General features: G+C 31.6%; 1 protein-coding gene and 1 long non-coding RNA gene across 6 annotated transcripts; both read right to left on the reverse strand.

The window, feature by feature from the left end:
* Window positions 1-3,702: 3,702 nt before the first annotated feature.
* On the reverse strand, window positions 3,703-11,281 carry LOC112750926 (uncharacterized). Of its 5 annotated transcripts, none has more exons than XR_011872351.1 (6): window positions 9,499-11,280; window positions 7,296-7,353; window positions 5,844-5,898; window positions 5,457-5,525; window positions 4,334-4,383; window positions 3,703-4,084 (listed from the first exon to the last, which is right to left on the reverse strand). XR_011872351.1 is itself a non-coding variant. In XM_072216962.1 (2 exons), exon 1 carries the CDS (start codon window positions 11,169-11,171, stop codon window positions 9,510-9,512), a length of 1,662 nt encoding a protein of 553 aa, XP_072073063.1. In that variant the 5' UTR covers window positions 11,172-11,281; the 3' UTR covers window positions 5,404-5,525; window positions 9,499-9,509. The 5 variants fall into 5 exon arrangements, 1 of the variants encoding a protein (XP_072073063.1); XR_011872352.1 differs by having other exon boundaries at window positions 7,165-7,353; XR_011872353.1 differs by lacking the exon at window positions 7,296-7,353 and having other exon boundaries at window positions 9,499-11,281.
* A 1,382-nt stretch (window positions 11,282-12,663) lies between these two features.
* Window positions 12,664-16,697, reverse strand: LOC112750927 (uncharacterized). The gene is made up of 5 exons (XR_003176089.3): window positions 16,171-16,697; window positions 15,055-15,139; window positions 14,097-14,257; window positions 13,256-13,308; window positions 12,664-13,156 (listed from the first exon to the last, which is right to left on the reverse strand). It is a non-coding gene; the product is annotated as an uncharacterized lncRNA (long non-coding RNA).
* Between the last annotated feature and the right edge of the window lie 261 nt (window positions 16,698-16,958).

The following is a 16,958-nucleotide window of genomic DNA, read 5'->3' on the forward strand; positions in this document are numbered from 1 at the left end:
CTGGATGGTTGCCATCTGAAGGATGATCATGGACAACAATTATTGGTTGCTGTAGGCAGAGACCCTAATGATAACTACTTTTCCCTGGCAGTTGCAGCAATAGAGACAAAGACTAAAGATTCATGGGCCTGGTTCTTAGAGTTGCTACTTCAGGACATTGGAGACTTTACAAATAAGAAATGAGTCTTTATGTCAGACCAGCAAAAGGCAAGATAGCTAAGTTTAGTTTTCTATGAATTTATTTTTTTAATTTTCTATGAATTTCATTCTTACTTCAGGTGACCATTGATCTCTTGGCAGGGGCTGCTTCAAGTATTTCATGAAATGCTCCAACAAGGTCCACAGCTCCACCACTGCCTAAGACAAAAAATTTTGGTGTAAGGCGCAGTGGAAGACTTAAGATAGGTGTGAGGAAGCCAAAAGCTGGATCAAATGAAACCATAGACCTCACAGAAGATTAGTTTTTTTTAAGGTTTAGGACTAAGTTGTATTAGTTTTTTGGCTGTGGCTATGAACTTTATTATACCCTATGTCCATGCAGGTTCAGTGGCTTATGAACCACTTTTGTCGAACACTATTTAGGATGCTTGTTTTGTTTTACTGCTTTTGTTATGTTTAGCGTGTGGCTTGCTATCTTGGAGAGGCCACTTTGACTATTATTTAATATGAATGTTAACTACTTTACTCTGTATTTTGTTTACTAGAACTTTTTGCAAAGGGATGATATGAATGCAAACAATTTTTCATAATCACTTGTAATTGATAAAAAAAGATGATTACATTCAGCATTAAACATTACACAAATACACTGCAGATACACTTTTTTTCCTAACTCATCAAACTCAGTTAAACCAATACACTGCAAATATTACCACCAACACACAAGTCAATATCATTTTCTGCAATTATTTTTGCTTCTTCATGTCACTCTCCATTCTTCCAATTTGTTGTTGGAGCAATGTAAAATAAGAATATAATCTTCCTACACTTGCTTCCATGCGTCCTATCTCTATATTTAATCTATCTATCTTTCTTTCTTGTGCCTTTATTAGTGCAGCATTCATAGATTCATCCAACCTTACAAAATCTCTAGCATGTTTTGAGCTCCCCTGCGTTTTATTTCTTTGTTGGGTGCATTCAGATTGAGTCCCAGCCTTGTCTTCTTCATCAATCCATTCAAAAAACTTGCATCCTCTACTGGGATAGGATATAAATCTTCTATTAGGATTCATCACAGTACTGGAAGTTCGAAGTGTCAGCAGATCTCTACAAAAGCAATGAGTCCTTCTCCCCTTTCCCATCACCTCTTACTCTCCATCAATCCACTCAAAAAAATTACACTTTGGTAATTTACAACAAGCAACAAATCTCCTACTTGGGCTATTCATACACGATGACGACGAGAGCACCACCACCTCTTCCCCCACAGAAGCATTGATGTCTTCTCTTGTTCATACTCCTGGATGTTGAGCTTCCTTCGGACAACTGGTTTGGGTCCATTACAACTCGAAAAACTCCTTCAACCCTAACAAGGATACTGGACACAGATACTGAAAATACGTTATGAGAAATCGTTATCTTCTCTTTCAAATTGACTCTTTAGAACATTGATTCATAAGGACATTCTGGTAAAATAACAATATTTAACGTTTTCATTCACGCTAAACGTTAGTGGGGACCCAATTACAAACTTTTAAACTGTAGGGACTAACTGTGTAATTTAACCTTTTTTATTTTATATTACTCGATAAATAATTAAATTATTATATTCAAAATTTATTAATTAAGTATTTTTGTTAAAAATATTATTATATAATCTAAATTTTTATCAAAATATTCGTGAAATTTAATTTCTCAATTTTATATAATCTAACTTTTTATTTAATTATTGTTAGTTAATTTATCGACGAAAACAGGGTTAGATCCCAAAACTTTTTTCAATACAAATATCAGTTTCTATAATTGCATTAGCCGCCACATTATAATATTATTCATGCATAAAGTTTTTTTTTTCTTACAATAAACTAATATATAGGAAAAGTCAACTAATAAAACAAATTTATAAAAATGAACTTGCTATGTGTAACCTACGTTATACATATTAAATAAATCAAAAAATTAAATTTTACAAATATTTAAAAAAAATTATATTATATAATAATATTTTTAACAAAAGTAGTTAGTAAATATTAAATAAGTTTAAATATAATAATCTAATTATTTGTCAAGTAATATAAAATAAAATTTAATTATTTTATATTTTTATATTAGAATTTAAAATATCATTTTAATATAATTTTTTAATATTATTGAATAAAAAATACTTATATTTTTATTTATTTAAAAATAAAATATTATATTATTATTTAAAGTATTGTATATTTAAAGATATTTATTTATGTACTATGATATTGTGTATTTATTAGAATCTATAAATGTTCTTTTTTTATATTAGTCTTTGATTTTTTTTTAATGAAATTTGATAGTTTATATAAATATGGCATATCTAATATGTACAAAGTTGTTGTACTCATTTTAAATATATATGACTTTTTATTATATCACATTTCTTTACTTCTTTTTTTTTCACTTAAAACTCACTGATAAAATTGATGTAAATTTGTTAGTAAAAATTTTTTAGATAATTTAATACATTTGATTAAATTATTATTTTATAATTTTTAATTATTAATTTTGTATGAAAATAACTGTATGTAAATAATTATATGTAGTTATTTTTATATGAAATAGATATTTAAAAATTATTAGATAAGTTAACAAATTTAATTAAATCATCATCTAATATTTTTATTTATTAATTTCATATAAAACCAACTCCATGTAAATCTATTTTATAACATGAATTAAGAAAAACAAATTAAAAAGAGACACTCTACTATACAGATTAAAATTATATAGAGAAAGTATAAATTCTTTTTATAGTTATTTTTTATTATTTTATTATTGTTCAAAATATGAGTCCTAACTTTCTCAATCTCTCTTTCATCCCATAAAAAAAATTTTATAAACTTACATTTTTATCATATAATTCACTATTAAAAAGATATATTTTTCTCTGTTACTACAATTAATGTGTTGGAATTGGTTTCTTAATCACTTTTCTTAAAAAAAGAAAGGTTGACTAAACTATCGAAAAATTCATAATTAATCCACCAAAAAAGTAATTTTAAAAGAAAAAGAATTTAACTTTAATATACAAAAAATATAAATTATGTATTTTTGTTTAATTATATAATTCTCTTAAATAACTATTCATATAATAATTATACAAAATCATTATTTTTATAGATATAACAACACGTAATTAAATATTTGTATATAATTAAATACTAAAGCACTTTTATACTTTCTTTTTTCATCAAATTTAAAACCAAAAGATAATAATTTTACGAATTTGATAAAAATATAAACAATATTATTTTTTACAGCAAGAAGGGTGAAGGGTGAAGAAGTTAGACACTTAGACTATTCGAAAGGTTCCTAAAGCTTAAACATTTGCAAGGGCATCCCTATATATGCCGAAATATTTTCAACAAATCCCTATAGTCTAGAAGTTTTTAATTAAGTCCATATACTGTACAAATATTTTTCAACCAAGTCTTCTAGTTTAAAAATTGTGTAATCAAACCCCTATTATGCATAAAAATCTTTAGAGGAAACAACGAGTCGTCATTACAGGGATTTGTTGAAACTGGCTTGCACATTGTAAGGATTTTTTATTACAAGAATGGTTATATTGAAACAAAATTGTACCTTGGCAAGATCAAATGTGTATTTCCTTTCATGTGATTATTCATATTCGATAGAACAAGTGGTTTTCAGAATGCTATAAGCAAGAGTTCTGATATCTTAGAACAAGGATAAAATGATTGAAGAGTACACTCACGTCTTCCAGCATTGCTTGATAATATCCATGATAGCAGGCTCCATATCATCTGGAATGACAAGGCGACAATGCTGGAAACCGACAGCACCCACAACTTGCATCGGATTCATTCCACCCCAGGGCTGTTGCAAAGTAGAGAGCTCCCATAATATGACTCCAAAGCTATAAACATCGCACCTGGATATCCAATCACCACTTGTTATAATCATAAAATTATGAACAGCTTAAAAGGGTGGCAACATCAATGAGAAGAACCACGAGACAACAAAGCCAAAGAACAATAGTTATATGTAATAAAAATTCCAATTTATTTTTCTCTATGCTAGATGATTCAGGTTAGAGAGGAACACAGACTATGAAATTCTCCTTCACAAGCAAAATAAAGAAAAAAAATTAATGATGAAAACCAATGATAACTGAGCTTACTTTTCATTTGAAGGTTCATTTCTTAACACTTCAGGCACCATCCACTCGGCCTGCAACATGTTATAAACAATGAATGTATTGCAATGCCAAACAAAGGCTTAGCAGCAAAACTAAATACGTGCAGAATACCGGAGCTGATCATACATATGAAAGACAGGAGTTTTGAGGTAGAGATGAAAAGCATGTAGTTAACTAAGGCCCCATTTGGCAATTGTCAGAGGACACAGACCTATTTGAAAAGGAGACAGAGAGAAATGCACAAAGTTTCTCTTCTCTAAGACAAAATTTGTGCAATTATCTCTATCTCCCCTGTCTTTATATTTATTTTTTCAGAAAGGCAGAAACTCGTACCAAACAACAACTTTAGTAAATTTAATTATAACAAGCAAAATTCAACAGTTTCATGTTTAGGCCTCAAAATTATTAAGAAAGATTTCCTCATTTGTTACCAAAAACCATTCATCGTAGTAGAGTGAATTGGTAAAGCCTAGAGAAGAGTTACAAGTTAGTTATGAAAGAACTGTTGGCTGTGAGAACAGTGCCAGCTACAATAGGACAGCTGTTAGTTACAGCTATCATAACTAACTTAAGAATGAATGGACTGTTGTACCTTTTGTACTATCTTGCACAGCAAGCTACTCTTCTCTATACATAAGCACAGATTAGTGATAAGCTCACTCGTAATGCAGATCATAAATGTCTTATCTTTCTGTCTGAATTTTCTTTTCTTTCTCACTCTGTGTTTTCCTCCTTCTCTCATTCTCCCAAACTTATTTAATCGACATTTTCTTGGCCTATAGAACTAGTAATTGTATTATAAATTGAACATAACAAAAGCCGAGGCTAAAGATAGGTATTCATCATCACAAAAGAATTAATATAACATCCCAAACATAATGAATTTTAAACGGCAAGAAGCTCCTGGTTTTCCAAATTTTTTGTTAAAAGATAATAGCAAATGCCTCCATTTGTGTATGTTTATATATCTTCAAAAGAATATAAAGCACAATGGAAAAAAATATGCAGCAAAATGTAGAGCAAGAACATGAAAGAACGAATAATTCGGAAGGCAGAGGGTATGACACAGTATTTGAGCTTAGAAATGAGGATTATGACAGCTTACTGTTCCTGCAGTTGCTCTGGAAGAAAGGAATGTACTGTGCTTCATTCTTGATAAGCCAAAATCACATACCTATTCAAAAGAAAAAAAGAAAGGGTGAAAAAAAAAAAATTAAACCATATCTGCAGGTAGCATTCAGCATGCTATCAACCATATTCTCTCTTGTTTGAGATCAATTCATTTTATGTTTATTAGTGCAGTCTGAAGAGTGATTTTTGTGAAAGTAGCTATTATTCACTTCCATCCAAAACTGATTTTGAAGCTTAACATCCAATCATCCAATGGTGGGTTCAACTAGAAATCAAATATGCTGAGAAAATATTAAATCAACTGTCTCGCAATTATTTCAAATGGACAAGCTGAAATCCAAGTATAAAGGAAAATTCATACTAGAGAACTTCAATGTTGTCTTTGCCATGCTGCAACTTAACATGCTTGCATGCACCTAGCAATCAGTAACCATGGAACAAAGATGAAAATGTCAAGAATCCAAAATATTCAACCACCAATGCAAGGTCAATATCAGTTTCATGAAATAAGTTAATCAGCACTTAAGCAGAGTTCAACTTTTGATATTCAAAGATACTCTTCAATAAGAAATGCAATTTCAAACTGTACAACATTGTTTCACTTTTAATTCTTTATTCTAACCCCAATCATCACTGCAAAGAAGATTTAGAAAACCCAAAGAAACAGGTGTAGAAACAATTGTACTTGGACTTAGAATCCCCAAATCTTTTGTGACAGGTGTAGCTAATAACAGACAACAAAACTCCGAACCATGTTTTAATAATAAAAGATTTTCAACATGATTTTAAACAAGAACAATATAATAATCCCTATATAGGATTTTTCAATGAGAAATAATGAAATAATTCAACCAAGCATTAACTGCTGAGTAACATTAATTATGAAAATGAACAAAGGTTTTAAGAAAACATTAATTACAAGTAAGATTAATTATGAAAATCAACATAATGAACATATTTTCAATTGATTTCTAAGAATTACAGCTGAGTAATATTAATTATGAAAATGAACAAAGGTTTTAAGATAATTCATATTTGAACCATAGTAGACAAATTCCTAGAAATTCCTTCTTGCACAGCCCCTTTTTTTTTCTTGAAAAATCAAGTGTAATCACATACTTTGTATACAGGTTTCTTCAGCTGTGATCAGATTTTGAAAAATAACAAAATGTTGAAATTGTCAACCAAAAAAAGTGGGGTCATGCATTTAGTAGATGTATTTGTTTTAAAGACGGCAGTGAAAATCATATATCTGTCATTAATATTGCCACAGCATATCTTTTAGAAGAATTCTAGGAAGATTTAGTCAAATAAAGCATAGTTGCTCATCAGACCAATCATGAGCTCTTAATTACTATCAAGAAATCTTAAGCACAGTTACAACTATGAATATCCGCCGAAACAGAATGCATGATAGCCATGGTAACAGACTCAAAAATGAGCCAATAACACAAGTTCAAAATTAATTCAAAAACATAGAAATAACCAAAATCAAGGTGATAGTGAGTTCATGGCATTTCCCAAATCCTCCAACACAATAGATATAAAATTTACCAAGTACTGTACAAATTTTGACAACGAAAAGTTTATTAATTTTAATTGATTTATTTCTCCTATTGTCTTTTCAATAAGCCTCTAATAATCATTTCATGAAGATATTTCAGCGCTTGATCATTTTCAACCTTTTTTCAACAGAGCACGAATATTTGTTTAAATTACAGTATCCGGAGAGCAACCATTGTCTTCCATTTCAATTTTTTCTTCTGCTCCAAGGTAGAACCACAACTTCTCAATGACATAAAAGTTAAATTACCTGTGCCTACAAATGGTAGAACCTGAAAAGAACTCCATTGCAGATTGCATAACGAAAACTGAAAAAATAAATAAATAAATAATACTATTCAACTTATGCTCCCATTTTGTATATCAGTGAAAATGAACAAAGAATTGGTTAACTATATTAAAATTTTCCCTTTCTGTAGAGTCTGAAACAACTCTTGATGACAGAGCCATCTTCTTGTTGATGAACATGCAATATCCGAAACACATTGTATATTCATATACTCTTACCATACAGCAAAATTATGCCCTTTGCAGTAATAAATGTTTATTTGGAGTACTGTTTGCTTAAGTCTAAAACTGTTTTATGCAGCACGAACCACACAAGTTAGCATGGAAGTATATAAATGAAGAACCTAATTATAATGCAAAGATTGACTTTGCAAAGTTTATAGCAACATCAATATTTTATCCGTTTGAGATGAAGTGATTTTTGTTTGGGTTTCATGAAAAAAGTGATTTTTGAAGTTTAAAATCCAGTGAGTATGATTCTGAAGAATTCTAGTGTCTCGCAATTGATTCCGAAATCAAAGTATAAAGGAAAATTCACACTAGAGAGCTTCAACATAGTTTGGATTAATATAAAGCCAATTAAATTTATACATATAACACGGTGGATTGGTATTTACCCATCTGATTGAAAGTAAATAAATACAACAATTATGCAAAGAAATTCACTAAATAAAATCAACTGCAATTCCAAAGAATTCTATATTGTTTCACTTTTAACACCCCCATCACAACACCACATAACAAAACTCCAAGCCAGTAACTTCGTTTAAAATGCTAATAAACAGAGACTTAAGAGACACTGGAGTATTGTCTAAACAAGAAATAATGAGGTAATTTATCTAAGAATTAACAGAAAAACATTCTCCGAAAAAGTATTTCATAATGTACATATTTTCAGCAGAAGCAATTTCCAAGCAATACAATTGAGTAGTATTAATTAAGAAAATGGCCACAAATTTTGAGATAACTGAACCATATTAACCTTGACTCAATGTTGCTTAGGTTGATGAAAAGAGGGGACATGCATTCGAGAAGGTGGGTTTCTTTTTAAGATGGAAGTGAAAACTATATAGCCTAAGAATAAATACTTAATACCTACTTAAATTTCCTTTTACAACAATTCCCGGAGGATTTAATCAAATAAACAATAGCTCATGGTTGCTTATGATAAAAACAGTGATAGGAATTATTTTGATATATATACATATATATATACAGTACCTACAAAGATACGGAAAAATAACTTGCACAACAGAATAGCAGAGAACAAACAACAAAACAAAATATTCAATCTTTTTAGTTTTGCTTAGTTTGTAGCGTGATAAATATATGATCTCATAGAATAACAGTAAAGAACACTCCATTGCTATAAAGAGATCTTAAACACTAAATCTATAAGCTATATCTAGGAATATCATCTAAAGAATCAATAAAATAATGGAATTAAAAAGGATAATAGCAATTGCAAAAATCGAAAGTGCAAAATTAATTGATGTTATGGCATTGCCAAAGTCCTCTGACCCAACAGACACAGAATTCACAGAACTATGATTAGGGCTGGAAGTGAGCCGAGCTGAGCCGAGCTAGACCAAGCTCAAGCTCGGCTCACGAAAATTGAGCTTGGCTCACGGCTCGGCTCATTAACAATCGAGCTTATTTCTTAAGCTCAAGCTCGGCTCACCAAAAGCTCACGAGCTGGCTCGAGCTCACGAGCTGGCTCAAATAAGAGAAACATAGATACATAATCTATAATTTTATATCAATAAATTATAACTTATATATTTTTAAAAATATTTGAAAATATCAATTTTATATATTTTTTATCTATCAATAAATTATAAATTTTTTATTTATGTCCTATATTAAAATTATATGTAAAAAATAAATATAAATATTAAATAATTAAGATTGTTATATATATATAATCGAGCCAGCTCACGAGCTAATGAGCTGAGCTTATCCAAGCTCAAGCTCGGCTCATTTAATTTATGAGCTCAATTTCAAGCTCAAGCTTGGCTCACCAGCTCACGAGCTTAGCTTATCGAGCTGTTAACGAGTCGAGCTCGAGCTGGCTCATGAGCTGGCTTGACTCACTTCCAGCCCTAACTATGATACATATTCAGCAACAATGAGATGTAATTTCAATTTGAATTCATGTATATTACCTTTTTTTTTATCAATTCAATAAGCCTCTAGCAACCATTTCCCGAAGAAGTTTCTCTGCCATGTCATTCTCATCTTTTTCAAACAAAGCACCAATAATAGTTTCAAAAGTCACAGCATCTGGTAAGCAACCATTGCCTTCCATTTTTGACAAGAGTGCCAATGCTTCTTCAAACAAGCCCTCTTTGCAGAGCCCATTGATCATAATATTGTATGTCCTCACATTTGGAGGATAGTCTTTAACGGAAAGATCTTGAAAAATCACTGTTGCATCTGTAAGTCTTCCACCTTTGCATAGGCCATCAATAAGTATATTGAACGTGCATATATCTGGATCAATGCCACTCTCTTTCATTTGCTTGAATAACATAAGTGCCTTGTCAACTTGTTTGATATTGAACATCCCATCCAACAAGGAATTGTAAGTGACTACATCAGTGGGTTGACCTCTTTCATGCATCTCGACAAGAAGCTCTAAAGCACAAGAGATTCTCTTCGATTTGCTCAAGCCATCAATAAGAGTGTTGTAAGTTACTGTGTTTGGAACCAAGTACTTACGACGCATTTCTTCAAAGAGATTCAAGGCTTCATCGACCATTTTACTTTTGCACAAGCCATTAATCATGGTATTGTAACTTTGAACATTGAGTGACACTCTACTTTGGGCCATTGTGTTGAATATATATTTTGCCTTATTTACCTGATTCACCAAACAATATCCATCCATTAAGCTGGTATAAGTAACCACATCTGGTTTCACACCATGTTTTGCCATTACAGCCAATACACTCTTAGCATCTTTGATCTTTCCTTCCTTGCATAGCCCATCGATCAAAATACTATAGGTACGAACATCTGGAGTAATGTTTCTAAGCACCATATCACTTAACAAATCAATGGCTTCCTTATATTGACCTTCAAGACACAATCCGAAAATGAGAGAACTGTATGTGATAACATCGGGAGAAATTCCCTTAGCAAGCATTTCAGAGAATAAATGAAAAGCCTGACTTACAAGTGTATCCTTGCAGAGGCTATCAATAATTGCGCTGTACATGAAGACATCAGGAGCAATGCCATACCGTGGGATGTTTCTCAACACTTGAATAGCAGCTGATGTGTGTCCGGTCTTACAGAGGCCATTGATCAAGGTCCCATAAGTGACTTGATTAAAGTGAAATCCATGAGCCAGCACTCTGTCATGAAAGCTCACTGCTTTTTCAACACTACCAGAGAGACAGAGACCTTTCAGGATTGTTGTCAATGTTATGGTATCAGGCTGAAAACCCATCCTGAAAATCTTGGCCATTACAGAGAAAGCAAGCGTCATACGACCCATGCCGCAACAACAATTAATTACGATGCTCAAAGTAACTACGCTGGGCGCGATTCCCCTGATTTGCAATTGCTGAAAAAGGGAAACGGCGGCGTGGAAATGGTTCGTCTTGGAAAGGGATCCCAAAATCTTGTTAAATTGGATGATGGGAGGAGTACGACGCATAGAGAGCATGCGAGTGAAGGAATCAACAGCTTCATCAAGCGATTGGGGCTGAGAGTGAGAGTGTAGGGATGAAGTTGAAGGGAAGCAAAGACGGAGAGCAGAGTGGGAAACAGAATTTGGGATTTGAAGAGCACACCTTAACATTATTGGTGAGAATGAGAACAATGATAACATTCTTGCAATGAAGGAGAGTAGGGTAAAAAGGAAGAGTGCTTTCCACCTGAGAGAGTGAGGGTAGTATCAAGCTTGTTCGAGGTTATTTGTTTAATTGTTTGATTTGTTTCCACTTTTATTATCTTACTAATCCAAGCGCTGATGCATTGGATCACATACTCTATTTCCATAAATAAGTTCATTTTTTTTAATATTTACATTTCATAATATCAAATTGAAATGCCCATTAGTCACCAAAAAAAAAAATTGAAATGCCCATTTGTGTATAAAATTATATGTATAATTTTGATGTCATTTTTTTTTCTTGCACAATATTAATCGATAACAATATGAACAATACCACTAGTCCACTAACACTAATAATAATTTAGAAAAAAATAAAACAATTACAAACATAGATTCTGTTGTTAAAGGCAATTTTATTTTTTATATTCACTGTATAATTATTATTATAATATATGAATATATAGAGATTTTAAAAATTTTATTTTTATTACCCTTGTGAAAATAGAATATTCTTGTACAAAATGTTTAACTAATTTAGCTTATCAACTCAGATAATAATCAGAATCTTAATTAATAATACAAATTTTAAAAGACAACAATTTTTACGATACAAATAGAAATACCCTAAAACTTAATAAATATAAATATTATTTGAAAATAATAAAGATAACCACCAAAATTATTTTAATATTTTTCAAACATAAATTTTCAAATTTAATAATATATGACTTTATTAACATAATGAACTTAGGTTATTATATATTTAGTCTCTTTATCTAAAATAAATTATGGATTAGCTAACATGTGTCTTAATTTTTAAGGGTACATAATAAGCTTGTTATTCATAAAAAGTTTTATTGAAAATATAAATATTCAAGTTTCCAATGTATTTGTTTTGTCTTTATCAAATAAAAATATTTAAAATTTTTTACTAATAATAAATTTATCATGTGCCCTAGAACACATGTTAAGGCATAACAACTACAGAAGCTATAAATAACAATATTAATAAAAATTCAATAGTCCAAGCAAACCAACTACTCTACAAGGGAATTGGAAAATTGCAACGGTTTTTTCAAAAAAACGTTACAAAACGGTATATCAACGGTTCCACAAATGTTGCGGTATAGGGAAATTTAATTTTGTGGCAGTTCTAAAGAACTGCTAGCACAATCGTTGCTAATCAGATTGATAATTTTGTGGCGGTCTATAACCACCGCTATTTTAGTAAGCGGATTTTAAATAATAATTTGCGACGGTCACATAACCATTGCAAATTTATGTGCATTTTTAAAAAAAAAAATTGCGATGCTTTTGAACTGTCACAATTTTATACACAAGCTTAATAAAAAACTAACCAACTACAATAGTTTATATCATTTTTCTTTACTATAATCTATTTTCTTACCTTATATTTATTAAACTTGAGATATTAACATAAAAATACTAAATAAACAATATTAAACTCGTAGATAATTCCAAAATATTAACTAAAAAATACTTATTTATAAATTATTTACTCAAAAAATATTGAACAATACAAAGGAGTGTGCAATATCCACTGAACGCTCTTGCAATACAAAAATGGTAAAACAAAGGGGAAAAAATAAAATGGTAAAACAAAAAGAAAAAAATAAAATCAAAATCAACTACTATTCTTCTCTCCTCATAAGAAATCTACATAAAAAAATAAGAACTCATAGCGTATAGTTCAACTTTAAGAATCAAGTATAATTATTACCATTAAACTTAGTGTGTATAGAAAAATCCTTTGTGCTTGTAATCTCTTCATATATTTGGAAATTCATATAGAACAAACTCTATGGATGGTGGCACATGAAGCCATAATTCGGTATGGTTAAGCCATCCAGTTGTTGCTGCTGCATGAGCCCTGGCCTGAGCTTGAAGATGCTGGCAAGCTGTGTACATCCTCAGGCTTGTAGCCATTGCAAAAACAGCAAGCACAGTGCAAGCCGTAACTACAAGCATACTTACATATGGTTATCATACTAATCGATACCAAATCAAAATGCTACAGAAACCTTTTGATTACCCACAATAGCTAAATTCTTACTTACAATAAAATAATGTGTCATCTGAGGAGAGTTCAGCAGCATGAATAGCATAATAACTGAATGACAAATCAAATACAGGTTTAAAAACTACAATGACTAAGCAGCAAAGCATTAGCTACAACAGTAATTAGATTACCTATGGTAAGAAAAGCCAGAGAATTGATATTAATTGGCACTTTATTTAGATTAAATCATATATATAATAACATGTATGTATCATGTATGTCAGACGTGCCAACTAAGCTTTTCTCCTAACTATGCATGCATTCTTATTCAATTTAATATGCTTATAAGTTATAAGTTATATATAACGACCAATAGCTGCGAATGAATGAATTAATGCTTCTTCTTGAAGAAAATCCCTGCGGCAGACAAGGAAATGATTCTAAATTGAAAGCTGACAATATTGAATTTTTTTTATTATGTGCTCTCAGCCACAAACCAAGCCATTTTCTTTTTATTTTTTTTCTTCCACTTACAAAGTTGGTAGTTCAATTAGATAGATTTGATATAAAACTTCAAAACTACATGAGAAAGTGGGGCATTAACCACAATCCTCATCACTTAGCTTGTCATAAAAAAATGTTTGGAAGATTGTAAAAATCTAAACTAATACTAGCTATAGCTTAGCTTCTTATCTTATTTTATACTATATATATATATATTCTCTGAGATTGAAGATGCTGACAAGCTGTGTACATCCTCAAGCTTGTAGCCATTAATTCTATCATAGTTGATTTTATCCAAGGACAGCTAACATATAAAGTGTTTTCAATACTACTTATGTTATTATCATTAAGCTAGTGATTATGAAATTATATTTAGTTTAAGAATAAAGCATCACCTGTATGAGTAGTTCAGTTCTTAGTCATCTACTTGCTTCATGTTCACTGCGTGCTTCACCGCGTTGACTAATGATTTCATCAATTTTATCAAGAAATATGGTTGAGGGGGCATGGCGTCTTGCAAGCTCAAATAACACATTTATCAACTTCTCGGAATCACCTGCAATCTAAAATAAATTTTGTAAATGTGCATGCCCAGTTGCCCACTATATTATAAACTAAACAGAGAAGAACAAGGAGCAATTTGAAAGGTCTTTCTCTTCCTTACAAGATAGAGGCAATTTAATCCAAACGAAGGAGGAATCTAGGCATTCAAATGAAGCAATGTCATCTAAAATACAAGAATAATTCTATATCCTCCTAAGGAATTCTCCTAACAGTCTTCATAATTGTCAAACAAGGAAAAATATTTGAATGCTCTGAAAATGTATTTAGTAACTTAAAAAAAAAGTATGGTTAAAAAAAAACACTTTGCTTGTTTTAGAAGGATTATTTGGAGGACATTGCAAAGCTCATAACAAATATATCCACACTCTTTCTTTCAATCCAAATCATCCCTAATATACCAAGTGGCCATTTTGAGCTCCTGGCACTCTGAATATAATATATGATGTGAGTGCCTGTGTGTACATATTTGGCTAAGTAATAGAGGATGACAACAGTATCATGTCTTTTCTGAACCAAATAGGATATGAGATTAATTAACAAGATCCAGGCCACTTGTTGCATTATACTATTTCATCAACAATAGTTAGTTGTATCACCTTGTAGAAAAGATTAGTCTATCTTCTTGTTCGGGGAAACAGAATTGCAGTGTTATTCTTTGCAACCAAGATATTTAAATCACTTTCTTCAGAAAATGAACACTGCAGACTTATAAGTATTATACATAAACTACAATACAAAAGAAAAATAAGTACTTTGGAAAAAAGGGGGAAAGAGTTATGAGTAACATGCCTCGCCATTTGCACACAACAGATGATGCTGAAATATTAAAAAATGTAGTCTGGCACTCTGTTGCAACAGCCTTTGAAAGCATTGTCTGCATCATTCAAATTAAAGTTATATAACTTTCAACAGTTTAAATAAAACATGGATATCCAGAAAAACTGCATTTTTATGTCAAAAGAATTTAGTTTAATTTGGGAGTAAGATTTTATTTCACTAAAAAATAACAATCTCTTACAATTTTAGTAGACACTGAGGATGAAATCCCTATACAATTTAGGAGAAATATTAATACAAACCTTTCGTGTCCATGGTGGGCCAAAAGAAAAACCATATATAAACTAGAGATTTAAGTGAAAAATTACTGAGTTTAAAAATTAACTCAAAAGAGTGAACTACCAAGCAATTATAAAGATTGTAGTCATAAGAACTTAATTACCCACTGCCATATCCCCAAGCCTAAATACGACTAAATCTTGGAAACAGAAATTAAATCTTTTTCTTCACATCTTTGACTAAATTCAACTTCTATTCAATATATACAGGCATGCCGCATGCATTTAAATGGCTTAGTCTTAAAAACAATATTTTGCTCAAAGAACTCCTAGCAGATTTTCCAAATGCAGACACATTTTTTCTAATAACATGTTGGTTCTATGGAGGAAAAACAAAATTCTTCCCCGATACACTTGCCTACATTGCTACAGACTTCCAAGTGTTTTGAATATTGTTCAGATCAATATTGTGAACTATATTCAAAACACTTGGCATATTGTCGAACACTTGGCGTGCAAAAGCATAAACACTACAAAATAGCACTAACAAGCATTCTTTGCAACACCAATTCAAAATTTAGCACCATGACATGAAAAATCAGCAGCATTCGCAATGACTCAGCAAAGTATCAGTCAATCAGTCCAAACAAATTGAAATACAAACTCAAGAAGCTCTTAACAGCATGTTTAACTATGTATAAACCAACACTAATTCTAATAAGAAAATCCTAATTCTAACCTAAACTCGAGTAACAGCAGCAAATAATGCTAACCAAATCAAATTAACACTAGAATCAACATATAACTAATCCTAAATTAACTAAAACAAAGAAGAAAAGGTGATGAGAACCTGAGTCGAAGACAGAGCAAGAACTCAGGAGAAATGGATGCAGTGGCAGTGACCAGCCGCTACTGCGTATGAACTCGCTGGAACTAGAGTGGCTCTATTCTGATTCTGCGACTGGGAATGAGGTAGGCAGGGGCGAGCTAGAGAGCCACAGTGCGAGGTTGTGAGGAGGGGAAGAAGATGGTCGCGGCGGCACTGGATGGTAGCCGGTGGTGAGACAGAGAAGGCAGAAGATAGGGGAAAAGAAAGAGAGAAAAGGTTTTCGCGGTGGTTGTTCGGTGAAAGAAGAAGAAGAAGATGAAGGAGAAGATGATGACGGTGGTGGTTCTGTGGTTCTGACGGAGACACTGGGGGCTGATGATCGATGGTGGCGCTATCCGGTCGAAGAGAAGTTAGGGCTGGAGAAGGGGGAGTGTGATTCAGACTTAGAGCTCCGGACATCTAGTCGAGTGAGTGACGGGGCACTTAGGGCCGTTGGCTCTCTTCTTGATTTGATTTGCAGCAGGAGGGAAACTAAGCGCCGCTATCTTAGTTTTTTTTTGTAGCAGAAGTCCAAACTGCTATTATAATGGCCGCTATCTTGTCAAATTGCAACGGTTTGATTAACAGCCGCCAATTAATCATCATTATTTTCCGTCTTTGCTGTATACTATTACATTAATCTTAAACCTCAAAATCCAAATTATAAAACAAATACACATCGAAAAAAATTTAAAGCATACACACAAACTAAGCTATAAAATTTTGTTCACCAAATCTTCCTGCAACTTTAATAGTATCTAATTAGCTAT

Source organism: Arachis hypogaea, chromosome 15, assembly GCF_003086295.3.
Source record: "Arachis hypogaea cultivar Tifrunner chromosome 15, arahy.Tifrunner.gnm2.J5K5, whole genome shotgun sequence".
Classification (NCBI taxonomy): domain Eukaryota; kingdom Viridiplantae; phylum Streptophyta; class Magnoliopsida; order Fabales; family Fabaceae; genus Arachis; species Arachis hypogaea.